Below are 17,159 nucleotides of genomic sequence, written 5' to 3'. Positions count from 1 at the left end.
CAGTTTATTTTGAATATTCTTGAAAAAGGTATCTGGTCCTGTCGGGTCTTATGTACATCAATGGTCAGGTTATTCTCTGTGGCTCCAGCATACTTACGCTCCGAAGACTTGGCACAGGACGCCCATCACCAGTCATGTGACACATTAGCAGCTTTTTACTTTTATTACAGAGTTGCTGTTAATGTTTGTCATTTTCACATCTACCAAATTCATTCCACGGGCCAAACTGGGACCTGCAGCGGGCCTGTTTTGGCCCCTGGGTCGCATGTTTGACCTCCTGCTTTAGGGCAACCGATGAGTCATAGAATCACAAAAAGGATTAATATTTGCTCTTAAGATCAAAACTCCAGTAACTGCAGTCAACCTTTAGGATTTTTTTAAAGACAAAGTATTTATTATTGGGTTAGTTTGATTCAGGAAATGTGTGACAATCAGGAAAAGTTCTAACTCTAGTTTTATTACCATGAAGCAAATCCTGCCCTTACACACCAGTTTTCTTTCAGAAAATCAGACAGATATGATGGAGTGGATGTTTTCATGTTAATGAAAAGCCAAACAAAAATAATGGCTGCTGACATGATACTTATGTCCTCAGATGCCAAAGGACAAGATGAGTGTCCAGAGATGAGCGGAGGGGTTTAACATTTCGAAGTCATGCTCTTTGTGGCTGGACAGTAAGATGGCTTCTTTATCTCTGGAGAAATGCCATCATGTCTGAGGTAGAGGGGAGGTAATAAGTGCATCAACAATCACGAGTCTGCTTTTATAACTTCAACACCCCTGTCTCTCCACCTCATCAAACCGAGGCTGGAGGCTTTTTCATGTGAGATTCTGGGTGCTCACACATCTTCTTTCTATCAGGAACATCAACTTCTGAGAGACAGAAAGATGACACAGCATCTTAATGCACCTGTGGAGGCGAACGGGGAACCTTTTCATTGTCACAGTAAAAGAGTTGAGAAAAAATACACAGCACTTTAAAATGATCAAATATTCTTAAAAGCCTCTCCTTGGCCGTAGAGTACCACTTTTTATGTGAAGCACTCAGAGGTAATAAGGTGGTCTGAATTCAGCTTTTTTCTTCTTCATTGTTCAAATCTCTGCAGCGGGCTGCTTCACTTCTTGTCATCCTGGATGTCAAACTGTCTGTTGGGTTTTGTGGATTCCAGCATGAGTTCGTACAGCTGGCCGATCTGTTCATCCTGGAAGTCTTTCAGTTTCCCCTCTGGCAGGTTGGCTCCATACTTTACTTCACTGAGCTGCCTCCCCGCTGACTCCAGCACCTGGGCCTGCAGGGTGTCCCTGTAGTTCTGTAAGCAAACACAGGATTAGAAACATCCCTCAGACCTCGCATCTATGCTTACCTCACAGATGTAACTGTTACAGAAGGTACAGAGCGCTCTCAAATCTGGATGATACAAAAAGAGGAATAAAAAGATTCATTTGAAAAATGGTTTTTCATATTCAGGCCTTTAAGTGGGAACATCTGAACACATAATTAACTATAAGAAAAATAATTCATTTAGGCCCCAGAAAAGTTTTAAATGTTTAAATTTTAAATAATGCCCTTAAACAATGAACAGCCGTACTATTTATACTACCTCTATTAAACATTTTACCTCCCAATGCTTCAAATTTACCATCCTTTAGCTGAGTGCTGTTCAGTTCAGTTTCAAATGGTTTTTAATCTCAAATATTATTTGTGTAACACCACATCAGTCACAGCATGGAGCCAGAAGAGAACAAAGGTCTTTTCTGAGACTGTAAAAAGAATTAGTCATCAAAGTAACTGCTGAGATCTGGGGACGGCGCAAAATTACCAACAACAGAGAGAATAATTATGGGGGAGGAATCCATCATTTTACCTTTCACATTCATTCTCAGTTTGACTGACATGGAGCAACAATTACAGTATTACTTCTGAGTAAATAATTGCATGAATTAAGTTCATGGAAAGAATTACATTAACATTTAAAGCCTGACTTAATGTTTTTGCTACTGTCCTGTTTGAGGTTTTCAGCATATAACGCCAACACGGTGTTAACATTTTGCTTTGCTTTTTCTTGTTCAGTGATAGCTGATGCTGATGCTGAATGCAGTAGACGCTTATTCCCTACACACAAAGTAGCCAAGTCCTTGAAAGAAAAAAGATGTTTAGGTCACAAACCAAACTCAGTCCATGAGCTCTAAGTACAGTATGAGTCATCTGATGAGCAGCTCTATGACTGGTTCCATTTCTGAAAAGTCATCCATCATCCGAGTCGGTGTCTGGTGCTTACCCATTCACAATGCATCTTGGGTTTGGAATGCTCTCTCTGAGCAGTAACAAGCCATTTATGTGAGAGGCTTCTTCCTGCACATAATGTAATTATGTTGAGGATTTGCCAAGGGGGAAAATATTCTCCCAGAGGCAGGACAGCCAGGCTTAATGAATAAACCGAAGACTCCACTCATACTATCTAACTGGGAAAAGGCAAAGTGACCAATATGTCTAGATGCATTACTTAACTCTCTTATTAAGTCCTCTTCAGTCTAGGGATATCAGTGTTGCTATTTAGTTCTTCTATCCAAACAAGCTTTACTTAAAAGGTAAAGAGGAGTCATTCAGCTTATTAGGCCCAAGCACCGAAGGCCTAATAAAGGCCTCTTGGAACTCTAGTGTTTTAATAATATTCTCTCGAATTAATTGCCATTTTAGGGGCCTAAGCATGCTCAAAAACTCACCAAATATTGCCTACCACCACAAAGGAATCTGAAAGATTTTGTATTTTGGGACACTCAAGAGTGTTTGGGCAAAACTATGCAACAGCGCCACCTATTTTTGAAGCCCCACCACTGCACCTCATCAATCTTGATGAAATTTGGTACAGATATTCTACATGACAGGGCGATTAAAAAGCCTCATGTGTTTAAATTCTTTAAAAACTTTCTCAAAGGAGGTAGTGTATAGCAGGGGCGGGGCTCCAAAGACTGACGTCTCGCCATGAAAAGCTAAACTGATACAGAATAACACCCACATTAAACAAGATCTACACCAAATTTCACAGGTATGATGCCAGTCCCACCCAGAACACATCTACACGTCAATAATTTGATGACGAATTAGCCACGCCCCCTGGAAACAGGAAGTCATCATTTTTATTTGAAGGTCACATTTCTCTGACCTTTTGGACACAACCAGGTCCAAATTGGGTCAATGAGCAATCTGGTTCAAACTGCTGCTCTGCGCTGCAGGGCGGGAATGTGGCAGCACGGAGAACTTCAATAAGACATCATAAACCAATATAAATCCCTTAAATTTCACCCGATCACCATCAAACTTTCTGTGATTAATCTGGGAATGGCCCTGAACAGAAACATGCGACCACTTCCTGTCTAGGCTCAGCCCCTCCCACTTTCAACAGGAAGTGCTTTTTTTCTCTCTCCATACTCTAGGGTTAATGATTAACCCCATACACTTGAAATTGCTTTACAACATGTCAAACCCTTCTAACACTCCAGTTCAAAACTCAATTTCCTCTTCCAAACATAATCATGGCAAATATTAGTCTGACACCATGAAACAGAAAGTCTCTGTAACTGACCCATTGTACCGCTGATCTCTACCAAACTTGTCAGAGGCGATGACGGTCAGGAAGTGAGTCAAATAGAAAAATGTTTAGAACATGTCAGGAGCTTCAATAAAGCATATTGGACCTATAGGCTAAACTGAACAGCTAGTCGGCCTTCTTGAAAAAAGGGCATTTCTTTGGGGGTAATTTTTTACCTTTTCTCTGTCAGTTCACTCTAGAGGCATGTTTGATCCAATATCTTTAAAAGCTTCTCAAAGGAGTTGGCGTTCAGCTCCTCAAGTCTTGATGTTTTGCCATCAAGTGTGGTATTAACTATCTCTTACATATGTCACAGTTAGACCTGCCTCCAGTCTTATAACTTCTTAATCTTGGATTTTATTAACTTGCTGTGTATTTTGTTTTACTGCATGTTTTATTGGTTTTATAGTTTTGCATGGATTGTTTTGCAGTGATTTTATTTAGTTTTATTGTTTGGTCTGGAGTTAATGGAACTGACGAGAAACACCTGCAGACTGTTTTGTGTGACACACCCACAGTGCGCAACTGGCGCAGAAGACGAGCGCTCGAATGTTTGCAGAAAACAGGCAGAACCGCAGTAGCGGGAGGGAGTGGACATAAGCGGCATAACAGGTGCCAGTGGGGACGACAAGAAGATCCGCCTCACCAGGGAAACCGACAGCACGCTATCAGACACAACGGGCTCACGGCGAGACATCGGATGAGCACGGGGAAAGAGCTGAAAACCAGAACAGACTTGGTTCACTTCCCACAGAAAGCTAAGGAAAGTGAACCAAGTGGCAGGGAATGCAAGGGGACACGGTAGAGAAATAGACTGAAGCGTTGCTGGAGGAGTGAGGGCCTTGCAGCTTTAATTCTCCATATTTATTTATCTTTTCCTTCCCTTCCAAGCAGCCAGACTTTGTTGTAATCTGCGAAGGCCCATTTATGCTCAACACAGAAGATGGATACACAGTCGGACACTTTCCTCCATCTCCTGCGTCGTTTATGCACATAATTGGTGCTTTTTCAGGAGCCTTGTGGATCCGTTGCTTGACACATCTACATCAGTTCCTCTCTTTGATTTACTGGATTGTCTGTTTTCTTTCACATTGCAAAGGAACTGCACCAGGGTTCAAATGCAAGTGAACAAAGACCCCCAGTTGTCAAGCGGATTTTACTAAGATCCCATTTAAATTCAGTTTAGACACCTTGTCACTTGCAGCCTTTTTCTATCCACAAAACTGCCAAAGATAATACAGGTTAACAGACATAAAAACAGAACTTTTACACCAATAAAATTACAACAGGAATAAAATGAAAATTTGGGAAGTACCCACAGAGTATAGACTTGGTCTACACCTGATGAACAGGATCTGAAAGCGATGTCCTTAAGAAATTGGAACAAATCCCAAAGAGCAAAGAGATGCATCTGGGCCTTGTGTTGATCCATCTACTGTTGCCCGAAGCCTTATCAGAAATGGTCTTCAGTTATTTAACCCCAGCTGAATCTATGAGCAGCTTCTCATTTCTTAAACAACCATGGAAAGAAACATGGTCCTGGAAAAGATATTCATCTATTTCAGAATAGTCAAATTACTGGCATCAAGCAGAGGAAACATCTAAGGAGATGCAGAAACTACTAAAACTGGGTTAAGAACTGCCCAACACATTAAAAACTGGAAGGATGGTGGGGAACCATCGACTTCCAGGAAGAAATGTGGTCAGAAAATCAGTAAAAAGAAAATCAGTGATCACTTAAACATTTGGTGAAATCAGACGGAAGAAAAACAGCAGTAGAACTCAGGGTTGTTTAATAGTGAAAGTAAGAACATTTTCACATGAACAATGTGAAGGAACTCAAGGGATTGTGACTGAACAACCGTGTAGCCATAAGAAAACCACTAATCAGTGAGGCTAAATAAAGAAAAAGGCTTCAGTTTGCTAAGGAGTATAAAAATTGGATTCTGGAGCCATGAAAGAAGGTTATGTGGTCTGATGAGTCCACATTTACCCTGTTCCAGAGTGATGGAGCATCAGGGTAAGAAGAGAGGAGGATGAATGGATGCAGCCATCATGCCTAGTGCTACTGTACAAGCCTGTGGGGGCGGTCTATGATCTGGGGTTGCTGCAGTTGTTCAGGTCTAGGTTCAGCAACATTATGTGTCCAAAGAATGAGGTCAGCTGATACCTGAATATCCTGAATGAGCAGGTTATTCCATGTTCCCTGATGGCATGGCCATATTCCAAGATGATAAAGCCAGGATTCATGGGGCTCAGAATGTGGAAGAGTGGTTCAGGGAACAGGAGACATCATTTTCACACATGGACCTGCCACCACGGAGTCCTGACCTGAATGTCTGGGATGTGCTGGAGAAAGCTTTGTGCAGGGGTCAGAATGCAACACTGGAAGGAAATAAATGTTGTGACAGCTTATCGAAACAATGCCACAAAGAATGTTGCTTTAATCAAAGATGAAGCCGGTCCAACCAAATATTAGAGCGAGTGACCTTTTTAGATGGTCGCAACTTTTTTTATGGCAAGACAGAGTATAGTTTTCATTCATGTTTGCACATGCTTCACTAAACTATTGCATCTACTTCCTGTTTACTTGTAAAAGTGCTTAGCAATAAGGTGTGGCTCAAGACTATTGCACAGTGCTGGGATTAGCTCCTGAAAAGGAATCCACACTTCATTTCAGCGTGGTGTCATGTCAGCCTGGTTGCTGTTGAACAATGTTTGATTACTTATTTAGTTTATACTTTTTCCCCGATTGGATGGACAGTACAGAACAGATTGAGTGAAGCTCACTGTGAAGTTTATTGTGCATATTTCCTCCTTAAAACTATTTTCTTTTTCAGGGGAACCTATTTGGTCTCACTGGAGCTGATAGATTTAGAACACTCCCATGGGTACCTCTGATATAAATGGATTACACACTGAACACTCGAGCCTTGTAATCTCATTTTGAGTCTTGCTGTTCATCTGTTCCCAGTTCTCTGTAGCTTAGTTAGGAAGCTGTGATGGAGCGGAAATTCTCTTCCATCCGTTTAAAGAGATTGTGAGGAGAGAATTTGTGGTGTTTGAGCTCTGTTTGAGTCTGTTCTATAGCAGTTAAATACAGTTGATAGTTGATGTTCTGCAATGAAACCTTTAATGTTTTACAAAAGTAGGCTGAGGTAGAAACCTGAAGACAACTAATAAAAATTAAAGGGCTTTAAATTTCTCTCTTCTGAAGAGTACATTACACAACCCCTACTCCCTAAAGGTTGGGACACTGTGTAAGATGTAAATAAAAACAGGGATTTTCCAAATCTCATCAAACCATGTTTTATTCCTAACAGAACATAAACATATCACATTTTAGATGAGCTCATTTTGAATCTGATGGCAGCAACACATCTGTAAAAAGTTGGACCAGGAGCAACAAAAGGCTGGAAAAGTACCTGGTACAAACAGAAACACCTGGAGGAGCACTGGACAACTAACCAGGTTACCTGGCAACAGGTCAGTAACAGACCGGGTATAAAAGGAGCATTTCATGGAGTCCCTCAGATAGAAAGATGGACAGAGGTTCATCAATCTGAGAAAAACTGGGTCTAAAACTTGTGGAACAATTTCAGGAAAATGTCCTCAACATTAAATTGTGATGATCCCACTCTCTACAGTTTATAACAGGGTTTCCCACACGTAGACCAATGTGTGGCGTGGTGCCACAGAATCAACTCCAAGCACCACAGATTCCACCTTAATGCTGTCTCACACAAAAAATCTAAATAATTTAATAAAACAACTTTATTAGCTTTACTGGTGACTCGTAACTGCTTACGTGGATCAACCCATGCATCACTGATACATGCACACACACTGCCAGCCGATTGGCCCTCCTCTCCACGCACAGTGCAGGAGGCCTATCAAAAGAAAACCCGAAGCAGCGTTAAAGAGAAGAAGGTCCAAAAGAGGACGATATACTGCGCTCAAACACACCTGCCAAAAGGTATTGTAACTCAGCAAAGGTTACGATGGCCTAATAAGCTAAACGTTATAAATATTGACCACCCACGCTTTTCACGGTGAGAGGGTCCAACACCCACTTTTTCCTGCTGTTTTTTGTTTGCTTTTTTACTTTGTGCAGACGTTGCTTCTCCAGTCGCTCTGGGTCTGCCTCCCCCTCCCTCTCTTGTTGCTCCTTTAATCACGACATGACAATAAGTGATCAGCTGATCTGCTTTTCTGCCACAAGAACCTCGTTTCTCATTCAATTCGTGTTGAGGAGGTGGAAACTAGCAGGATGTTGATGAGAAACGGTAGCCCATTTTAATTAGTCTATTGTTTATTTTATATTATTTTCATTATTAGTTGAGGTTTGCAGGAGCCACAGCTGTGATATCTGCTGGTTATAATACAGACAGATGGATCAGGTTCATATATCAACAATATCAAACAAGAGGATGTCATCTCTAAGCCATTGGTTTACATTTTAGGACCCATGAATGAGGTGAAGGGAAATTATGAGCAGGTTCTGAAAGATAAATCAGAGCAGGACCTTCCTCTAACCAGGTGATTGCCAGGTGATAGAATTATATGCAGGGGCGGGTCTAGACAAGTTTTGATAAGATTGATAAGATGATTGTTATTTAGGAAAAGGGGGGCTCAAATGAGAATCTTTTTAAGGACTAGAAAATAATTTGCTGATTATTACAACTTAAGTGGCCATCAGATGCTAAATGTAGTAAAACAAACAGCTAATGACATTTTTCAGTGTTGACGTAGAACAACATTTAGAAGTACATTAAATGCTGCATTCACTGACACTTGGGACATCTAAAGCTTAGCTGAGTGGAAGTTAGTTTACGCTTAATATTTGTTCGCAACTCATTACTCCAACCATGCCTTTCTACGCAGATAAACAGCCCTCTAATGGTAAATTAAGCATTTTCTAAAATTTTCTGGGCATTTTACATAGTACACAAACTGCTACCTGCACAGTATACACACACACACACACACACACACACACACACACACACACACATACATATATATTAAATATATATATATATATATATATATATATAGTAGGGCTGGGCACTTCAATGCGTAATCAACGTGTTAACGCATTATTTTTTTAACGCCAGTAATTTTTACATTTGTTTTTTACCTTTATATAACATGAAATAACCAGAAATAGTCTAGACATTGTTAATGTGGTAAATGACTGTTATTGCTGGAAACAGCTGTTTTTTATTGGTATATCTACATAGCTGTACAGAGACCCATTTTCAGCAACCGTCCCTCCTGTGTTCCAGTGGCACATTCTGTAAGCTAATCCAAGTTTATCATGTTAAAAGGCTAATGGATCATTTGAAAAGCTTTGTGCAATCATGTTAGCACAGCTGAAAACTGTTGTACTGATTAAAAAAGCAATAAAATTGGTCTTCCTTTGGCTAGTTCAGTATATGGAGCTTCAGCATTTGTGTGTTCGATTATAGTCTCAAAATGGCCAGAAAAAAGAACTTTCTACTGAAAGTCGTCAGTCTATTCTTGTTCTGAGAAATGAAGGTTATTCCATGAGAGAAACAGCCAAGAAACTGAAGATCTTCTACAACGGTGTGTACAACTCCCTTCAAAGAACAGCACAAACTGGTTCTAACCACAACAGGAGGAGAAGTGGGAGGCCCCGGTGCACAACTGAAGAGAGGACAAGCACATCAGAGTCTTTAGTTTGAGAAACAGACGCCTCACAGGTCCTCAACTGGCAGCTTCATTAAATGGTACTCGCCAAACACCCGTCTCAACGTCAACAGTGAAGCGGCGACTCCAGGATGCTGGCCTTCTGGGCAGAGTAGCAAAGAAAAAGCCATCTCTGAGACTAGCCAACAAAAGCAAAAGATTAAGACAAAAGGTAAAAGAACAAACACTGGACAGATGAAGACTGGAAAAAAGGTGTTACGGACAGATTAATCTAAGTTTGAGGTGTTTGGATCACAAAGAAGAACATTCGTGAGACGCAGAACTAATGAAAAGATGTTCGAGCATGGAGCATCTGTCAAGCATGGTGGAGGAAACATGATGGTCTGGGGATGATTTAGTGCTGGTGAAGTGGGAGATTTGTACGTGGTAAAAGGGATATTGAATAAGGATGGCTATCACTTATCATTTTGCAACGCCATGCCATACCCTGTGGACAGCGCTTGATTGGAGCCAATTTTGCCCAACAAGACCCAATGCAGCTGGTAGTCTGTCTATAATGACGTGGCCAGCACGGTCACCACATCTCAACCCTAATGAGCTGCTGTGGGAGCAGCTTGACTGCACGGTGTGTAAGAAGTGTCCATCAAGCCAATCCAACTTGTGGGAGGTCCTTCAGGAAGCATGGGGGGAAATTTCCTCAGATTACCTCAACAAATCGAAAGCGAGAATCCCTGCAAGGTCTGCGGGGCTGTAACTGCTGCAAATAGAGGATTCTTTGACAGAAGCAAAGTTTGAAGGACAAAATTATTATTTGAAGTACCTGTAGGTCCTTGGCATCGTTTTAATATACCTGAAAACAACAAATGACTTATACTGTCCTCTTCATCTTTTGTTTTTGTTAATCTAAGGTTATATTCATTTTAAAACCAGATTATCATGACGAGATTAAATATTCCTTACTGCAGGCAAACTGAATGATTTAGCTGCTGCTGTGTTTTTCTTACCACTGCTTTAACAAATACCTATCGGCAGCTGTAAAATGAGACTTTATTTCCTTCCTTCCCAAGCAAACTTATACTTCTGAAGATCAGTGCATAAAGCAGAACTTGCATAACGTGCTTCCACGGTGTTACTGCTCTGTTTCAGCTGCAGTGGACATTCATTAAATCAACATGCTACTACTACTATACTACTACTACTACTTCATTTGAGTGGGTTTACTTGTTTTTAAATAACATGCCGCTCTGGTGGGGAAAAAAAACGACATAATTTCTTTGTTTTAGTTTGGTCATCCTCACACACTGTCAGTGGATCCTCACTGCTGCTGACAGGAAACCCCCCACAAGCCTTTTTTATTTCAGACAGGCTCTGACCCAGTTACCTTGGGCCATAAAAATTTGATCATTGTCAATGTGACGCTAGTCTGCATACCGAGTCATTTCTCCCACAGGAGAACCAGTCGTTCTCTGTCCTCTGGCTCATCATGGTCGTCTGCTGACAAGCTGGATCTGCCGTCCTGTTGTGGACAAAACAATCTGAGGGGGCGGCTGGAGATGAAGGCGGAGGGTGCACTTCCACCTGAGGAAGCTCAGCCTGCTAAAGTTCATAATGGCACATATCACCACCTCCATCAGCCTCACCACCTCCATCAGCCTCACCACGGGGTATTCCGCCTCCATATTATAATTACTGAGCCCAAACGGTCACCCGAGCTGGAAGGATTGTAGCTAACTGGTTTAGAACATGTTTAAAATTGTCTTTTTATGTAAAATGAAACCGTTTCTTTTAGAAGGAAATCATGTGTACTTTTACATTTTCATGTTGTTTTACATTAGATTTGTAAATCTGCCTAATTCAGTCATTTTATTAATATTTTCTTGTATCATAAAGCTACAGAAAAAAACCTGAAATTATTTTTGACAGCGTATTTTTGTAAAGGTTGAAAAAAGGTTGGATCAAATATACCTTTTTTATTTTGGTCCCGATCAGACAGAAACCTCCCTTCACTTCAATCTAGAGATGGATGAAATCCAGTGTTTGCTTTTTAATCAAACTGAATTCCGTTTGAAATACTGCCAAAGCCGCATGTAAATATGACAAAAAGCTTGTCATCCCCTGGTAAAGAACAAAAAAAAAGAATTCAAAGGGATCTGGGTTTGGAAAACATCCCAGACAGATGAGACTGCCTCGTCCTCAATGACAGAAACCTCTCAGGATTCCAGCTGCAATCTCCACCTACTTCATTAGCGAAATTACCTGCTGATGGGTGATTTAGCATCAGTTACGCTGGAAAACATTGGCTCATTCTCAAACAACAACAACAAGACCATGAATACTCTTAAAAGTAGGATTATTTGGGGAAATACACAGATCCCCATCAGCACACAAAGCAGCCGGTTTGCTGTGGGTGGGGCTTGAATTATTTTCTTTATTTTTCTTTTCTACAAAGATCCACACAGTGAACCTTCAAACTTTATATTTCACTATTTACATAAATAAATAATAAATTTAGCCTTTAATAAGGCAGAAATATCCAACCTGTCCCACCAAACGGTTCATCGATCCCGACACAACCCAGGGAAGACAGACTCTCCTTACAGCCTCTTACGGGTCAGTCCAGACACCTCATCCACCTCCACCTTAGCTCACACTTTCCCACAAACATCTCCCAAACTACCTGAGGAGTTACCTTAAAGTTTAAATCTGATCCTTCAGATTGAAGATCATCAATAACAGAAGCTGAGCAGTTAGAGTGAGAGAAATGACATGAACGCAGGCCTGCTCCTTCACGTTTCACTCTTTCCTGAAGCTGCTCTGCCACCATGTGGTGATGGACTGGTATAACAAGCACAGTGGAAACCAGGGCTCTCCAATCCTCGGTCCGGAAGGGCTGCTGTCCTGCAGGTTTTAGATGTTTCACTGCTTCAACACCCCTGATTAAAATCAATGTGTCTTTGTGTAGAACCTGACAAGCTGCTGTCTCCATTAATTTGAATCAGGTGTGTTGGAGCAGGAAACATCTAAAATCAGCAGGACTCAGAGTTTGACATGATCATTTGATTTCACAACTTAGTGTGGTATTAAACGTCACAATTAATTACAATTAATTAATTAAGAGGGAAGAACTCTGCCATACTTTCCCATAAAAACATGAACGCAGAAAACTAACAGATTAAATCATCCTTGTCAGATTTCTTTGGTTCTAGAAAAATTCAGCAAGATGTGATTGTGGAGGTGGACTCACCAGCCTGCAAAGCGTCACATAAAAAAGGAAATCCATCCAAAAGGTTTCTTAGCCAGCAGCACAAATGTTCTGTGACTGGGTTAAAAGATGCTAACGTTTCTCTAGCCTAACACTGAAATGAAATGTTATTTCTTATTTTCTGATTCTGTACGTCTGGTTGGACAACGTGAGGAGTTAAACAGCGTTCACTGAACGTTTCATTACACGGATGCTAAAAACTGAAAACATCTCAAACTTTGGTTTGATTGATAGTTTCTATTCTTCAAGCATAACTGGCTCGGCGTGAAGTCAGTGTGGAAGAAAGAATATTTAATTCCAGCTATGTGGCCTAGTTTCTTTATTTCCACTGTTCAGTATTATTTATGTCAAACAGCCAAAGCTGCTGGATGTTTTCCTGCTTTCTGACTAAATGTTGAAAAGCATTTTTACTATGTAGTTTTCAGAAAGAAGCCTCCCAGGTCCAGGTAGAGGTCCGGGTAGAGGTCTAGATAGAAGTTCAGGTAGAAGTCCAGGTAGAGGTCTAGACAGAAGTCCAGGTAGAAGTCGGGGTAGAGGTCCTGCAGCGTTTTCATCTGAAATTCAGAGATAATATGTCGGGTTTATTTATTTTTTAACAGAACAGAAGGGATGTAGATGGAGTGAAACTTCATGGCTACACTTGTGCAACCAGTTACTCCATCATGTATGCAAATCCTCTCATCACCTGGCTGGGATTGGCTGCACTCCACCACACCTGCTCCGGGGTTTGCTGCCCTCCGGACCAATCGTTGCCTCGCTGTGTTTGTGGAACTGGGCTGAATTGTGTCTGACCGTTTAGGTCTTGAGTTGAGCCTTTAAGGCAGCTTGCTTTAGTTTTTGTGTGACCCTGGTTTCAGTTAATTGTTTGGGGTTTGGACCAGATAGGTTGGTCTGCTTTCACAGCAGTTTTTGGTTTGTTCTACAGTCATTTCTCTTCTGCCATCATTTAGCAGATCTGAGAGTAAGAACAACACAACCAGAAACCAACCAGGAGGGACGTCATAATTAAGTGGTAGGCAGACTGCTGTGAGTCTAGTTGGACCCAAGAGCTGTCATGTAGTGCTAGAGGAAGTATGCATATATATTTTTTTTTTTTTGTTTTATATTGTTTTTTCCAAGTCATTTTGTTTAAATACAGAATCACGATTTCATCACACAATACCATCTTGGGCATAAGTGCACACAGCTTATTCAGTACCTGGTTGAGCCAAAGATCTGGACAAATCTTTCTAACTCATTCGGAGTAGAAGAGTTAAGCTAAGTGTGGAAATGCTCCTTAAACAACTGAGTCTTTAGCTTGCTTTTAAAAGTGGATAAGGACTCCGCGGATCAGACAGAGTTTGGTAGATCGTTCCACCACCGGGGAACAACAGAGAAGAAGAGTCTAGCTACTGATGTGGCGCCACCTTTTGGTGGGAGCACTAGGCGTCTTTCACTGGCAGAGCGTAACTGTGGAGAGGGAGTGTAGCTCTGGATTAAGGAGTGGAGGTAGACCGGAGCCGTTTGGGTTATTGTTTTGTAAGTCAGAAGCAGAGCTTTGAATTTGATGCGCTGCAACTGGAAGCCAGTGGAGAGCGATTAGCAGCAGAGTGACATGAGCTCTTTTGGGCTGGTTGAAGACCAGACGTGCTGCTGCGTTCTGGATCATGCAACTGAGCATGCAGGCAGGCCAGCCAGTAAGGAGTTGCAGTAGTCAATCCATGAAATGACCAGAGCCTGGACCAGGAGCTGGGCTGTGTGTTCAGTCAGGTAGGGTCTGATCCTCCTGATGTTGTAGAGAGCAAATCGGCAAGACCGGGAAACCGAGGCAACATGGTCCTTAAAGGTCAGATGCTTGTCTACCATGACACCAGGTTTGTTATCTTATTTAGTTATCAGTGCTGCTCCTGTTTGTTTTTGATTGTTTTAGCTTTGTTAGTCCATCGTGTTATTTCTTTGATTTGAGCAGCACCACCCGCCCATCCCTCCTGTTTTCTGTAGGTTTCCACCTTCCACAGGAGAGTGAATTCCATGTTACTCCATTTTACAGCTGGACATCATTCTTGTTATGTTACTTCCTCCTTCCCTAGCCAGGCCAGGTCATAACATTTGCTTTATATATTCTGTTATGTTGGCATCAATAGACAGAAATAAAATCTAAAGACCTTTAAGGAGTCTTGATGTGGGTTACACATATCATGCTGGGAAATTAATACATAATAATTGACACAAGTGATGATGGGATTAAGCAAATGTACCAGGAGTAAACTTGACACAGAGAACATCGCAGGCCTGACGGACCCCTTGTACGAGCTGTCAGGTCCCTGTACGACCAGAGCCAAAACTTGAGGTTTGGAAGGAGAGTGTCTCAATTTACTGGCCAATCTATGTTCCTACCCTCCCCTATGGTTAGAGACTGCTGGTAGAGACCAAAAGAACAAGATCATGAATACAAGCGGCTGAAAAGAGTTTCCCCAGAATGTCTGAACTCAGAGACAGGATGAGAAGCTCAGTCATCCAGGAGGAGATCAGCGTGGAGCTGATTCTTCTCCACAATGAAAGGAGCCAGATGAGGTGGCTCGGGCATGTGGTCAGGGTGCCTCCTGGACGTGTCCCTGGTGAGGAAAGAAGGAAGGAAGGAAGGATGGATGGATGGATGGATGGATGGATGGATGGATGGATGGATGGATGGATGGATGGATGGACGGATGGAAAATAAGATGTGGAGTGCTGTAAGTTGGACAGCTTTTCCAGATGATAAATTCAGATTATGAAGAAAGAAAAAAAGACTGGCTATTAAAAGAAATGGGATTTCTGCTTTCATTCGACTTTAAAGAAGACAAGTTTCATTTCAACTTGTTTCCCTTCATAATTTATTCCTTTTCAGCAACAACACGACGCCCCTCTGGTCGGAGGATGAAAGATCCTCGCGGTAGATGCTTCAGAAACTCCAGCACTTCTTCTGAACTTTAGGAACAGAGGAAAAACTGGATCTGTGGCTTTGGTTTTGGGTGAAAAAAAGATGTGTTTGATGATGCACCTGAGGAGGAAAGTCAAGTGCTGCTATGTTACCTTCACTGAGAAACTTAAACATCCAAGTGCCTTGAAATTTTGAAAGATCAAAACATTTTTGTGCAGTTACGCACAAACTGACTTTTTTTATTTTATAGTTTTTAAAACTCACATACTGAAGAGAAAATTACAATGAAATTAAAGTTTTCCTCAAAACCAATTACAGCTTTATCCCTTCATCAGCTGTGTCAAGATCTTTAATAAATTTAGGACAAAAAGTCAGTAAGTAGGTGTTTGGTTGATTATTTCTTTGTTGTAACAAAACTTATTGATAATAAATCAGATACTGTTGAAAAGTCTGTTTATTTCTCTTTTAAATGGAGCCACATTTTTAAGGAAAATGCATTTCTGGGACAAGCAGCTGAGTTTAGTTTGTGTTTAAACTACTGAAGTGTATCCTATTTACTTTGGAGGGGGATAATGTCTGCACAAATAATAGGCTAATTCTGGAAAACAGTGCTCTTTTATTTTTTTGTAAAACAGTCTTTCAGAATTCAGAAAAACCATGCTTTTAAATAAAAAAAAAAATCAATAAAATAAAGATCTAATTCTGAAAAAAAACTGTCTTAGTTTGTTTTAAAGAGTTTTTTCCATGGAAATTCATTATGTTTTCATACCAGGCATTGTTTTATTTTTTTGTTTGTTTATTGTTTGCTTTTTCTCTTTACGCCCACTGACAATATAAAGCCAAATTTTTATTAAATGATTCCAGTTTAAAGCCACACTGTTCCTGTAAAAAAATAACCTTCAGAACAGAATGAGACTAAAACGAATCAAAGCTGTATTTTGTTTAACCCCGTCATTCATTAATCAAGCCAAACAGTAAGAATTTAACATTTTATTTTATGGTAGTTGAGTCAAGTTCTTGTAAAAGGAATTTAAATTAAGAGTTTTAACACTTTTCAATGTAACATCACTAAATTAGTTTTTTCTTTCTTTCTTTCTTTCTTTCTTTCTTTCTTTCTTTCTTTCTTTCTTTCTTTCTTTCTTTCTCATTTAATTAAATGTTTTACCTCCCACTCGGTCATGAACTTCTTCACCTCCTCCGGTTGTACATTTTTATGTCTTCTGAACTCGTCTTTCACATACTGGTCTCCCAGAGCTCGGAGGTCTAGCGGCAGGAACCGGTGCAGAACCAGAATCCTCTTGTACAGAGAACGGACGCTCGAGAGGTGGACGGAGGTCGCCATGACGTCATGTAACGGTGACAAACTGATTCTGAGGCCAAAGACTTCTAACAACTGTCATACACGTCGGAAAGCAGCCACACACCCCGCTGATGGACGCAAAGCAACATTCAAAGAAGGTTATCCAACTCGTGCCCTTGTTTATCCCGGAAGTTAGCTTTCTTCTTCTGCTGCTTCAAAGGTGTTGTCTAATGTATGTGTACTACCGCCACCTGCTGGCCTGAAGAGGAAGTCCACTGTCTCTGGACGTTTGACATTTGTGTGGAAAACGTGGAAAAAAGAAGAAGAAAAAGAAGAAGAAGAAAAAAAGGAAATCAGGAAGAGGGCATTTTTCATATATATATATATATATATATAATTTATTGCCTTAAAATTTTTAGAAGCTGATAAGAAGCT

At 40.8% G+C, this 17,159-nt stretch overlaps 1 protein-coding gene across 3 annotated transcripts; it reads right to left on the bottom strand.

Annotated features, from left to right (window-relative positions):
* Positions 1-361: 361 nt before the first annotated feature.
* On the bottom strand, positions 362-16,921 carry sdhaf3 (succinate dehydrogenase complex assembly factor 3). 3 transcript variants are annotated; one of them, XR_006008105.1, is made up of 3 exons: positions 16,590-16,921; positions 12,508-13,079; positions 9,909-10,779 (listed from the first exon to the last, which is right to left on the bottom strand). XR_006008105.1 is itself a non-coding variant. In XM_041967062.1 (2 exons), the coding sequence occupies exons 1-2, from the start codon at positions 16,764-16,766 to the stop codon at positions 1,116-1,118; spliced, it is 372 nt and encodes a 123-aa protein (XP_041822996.1). In that variant the 5' UTR covers positions 16,767-16,921; the 3' UTR covers positions 362-1,115. The 3 variants fall into 3 exon arrangements, 2 of the variants coding, with proteins under 2 accessions (XP_041822996.1, XP_041822997.1); XM_041967062.1 differs by lacking the exons at positions 9,909-10,779; positions 12,508-13,079 and adding an exon at positions 362-1,310; XM_041967063.1 differs by lacking the exon at positions 9,909-10,779 and having other exon boundaries at positions 11,643-13,079.
* Positions 16,922-17,159: the final 238 nt, after the last annotated feature.

Source organism: Melanotaenia boesemani, chromosome 17 (assembly GCF_017639745.1).
Source record: "Melanotaenia boesemani isolate fMelBoe1 chromosome 17, fMelBoe1.pri, whole genome shotgun sequence".
Classification (NCBI taxonomy): Eukaryota; Metazoa; Chordata; class Actinopteri; order Atheriniformes; family Melanotaeniidae; genus Melanotaenia; species Melanotaenia boesemani.
Note: the sequence above shows the minus strand (reverse complement) of the source record. Positions and strands in the feature narration are given on the sequence as shown.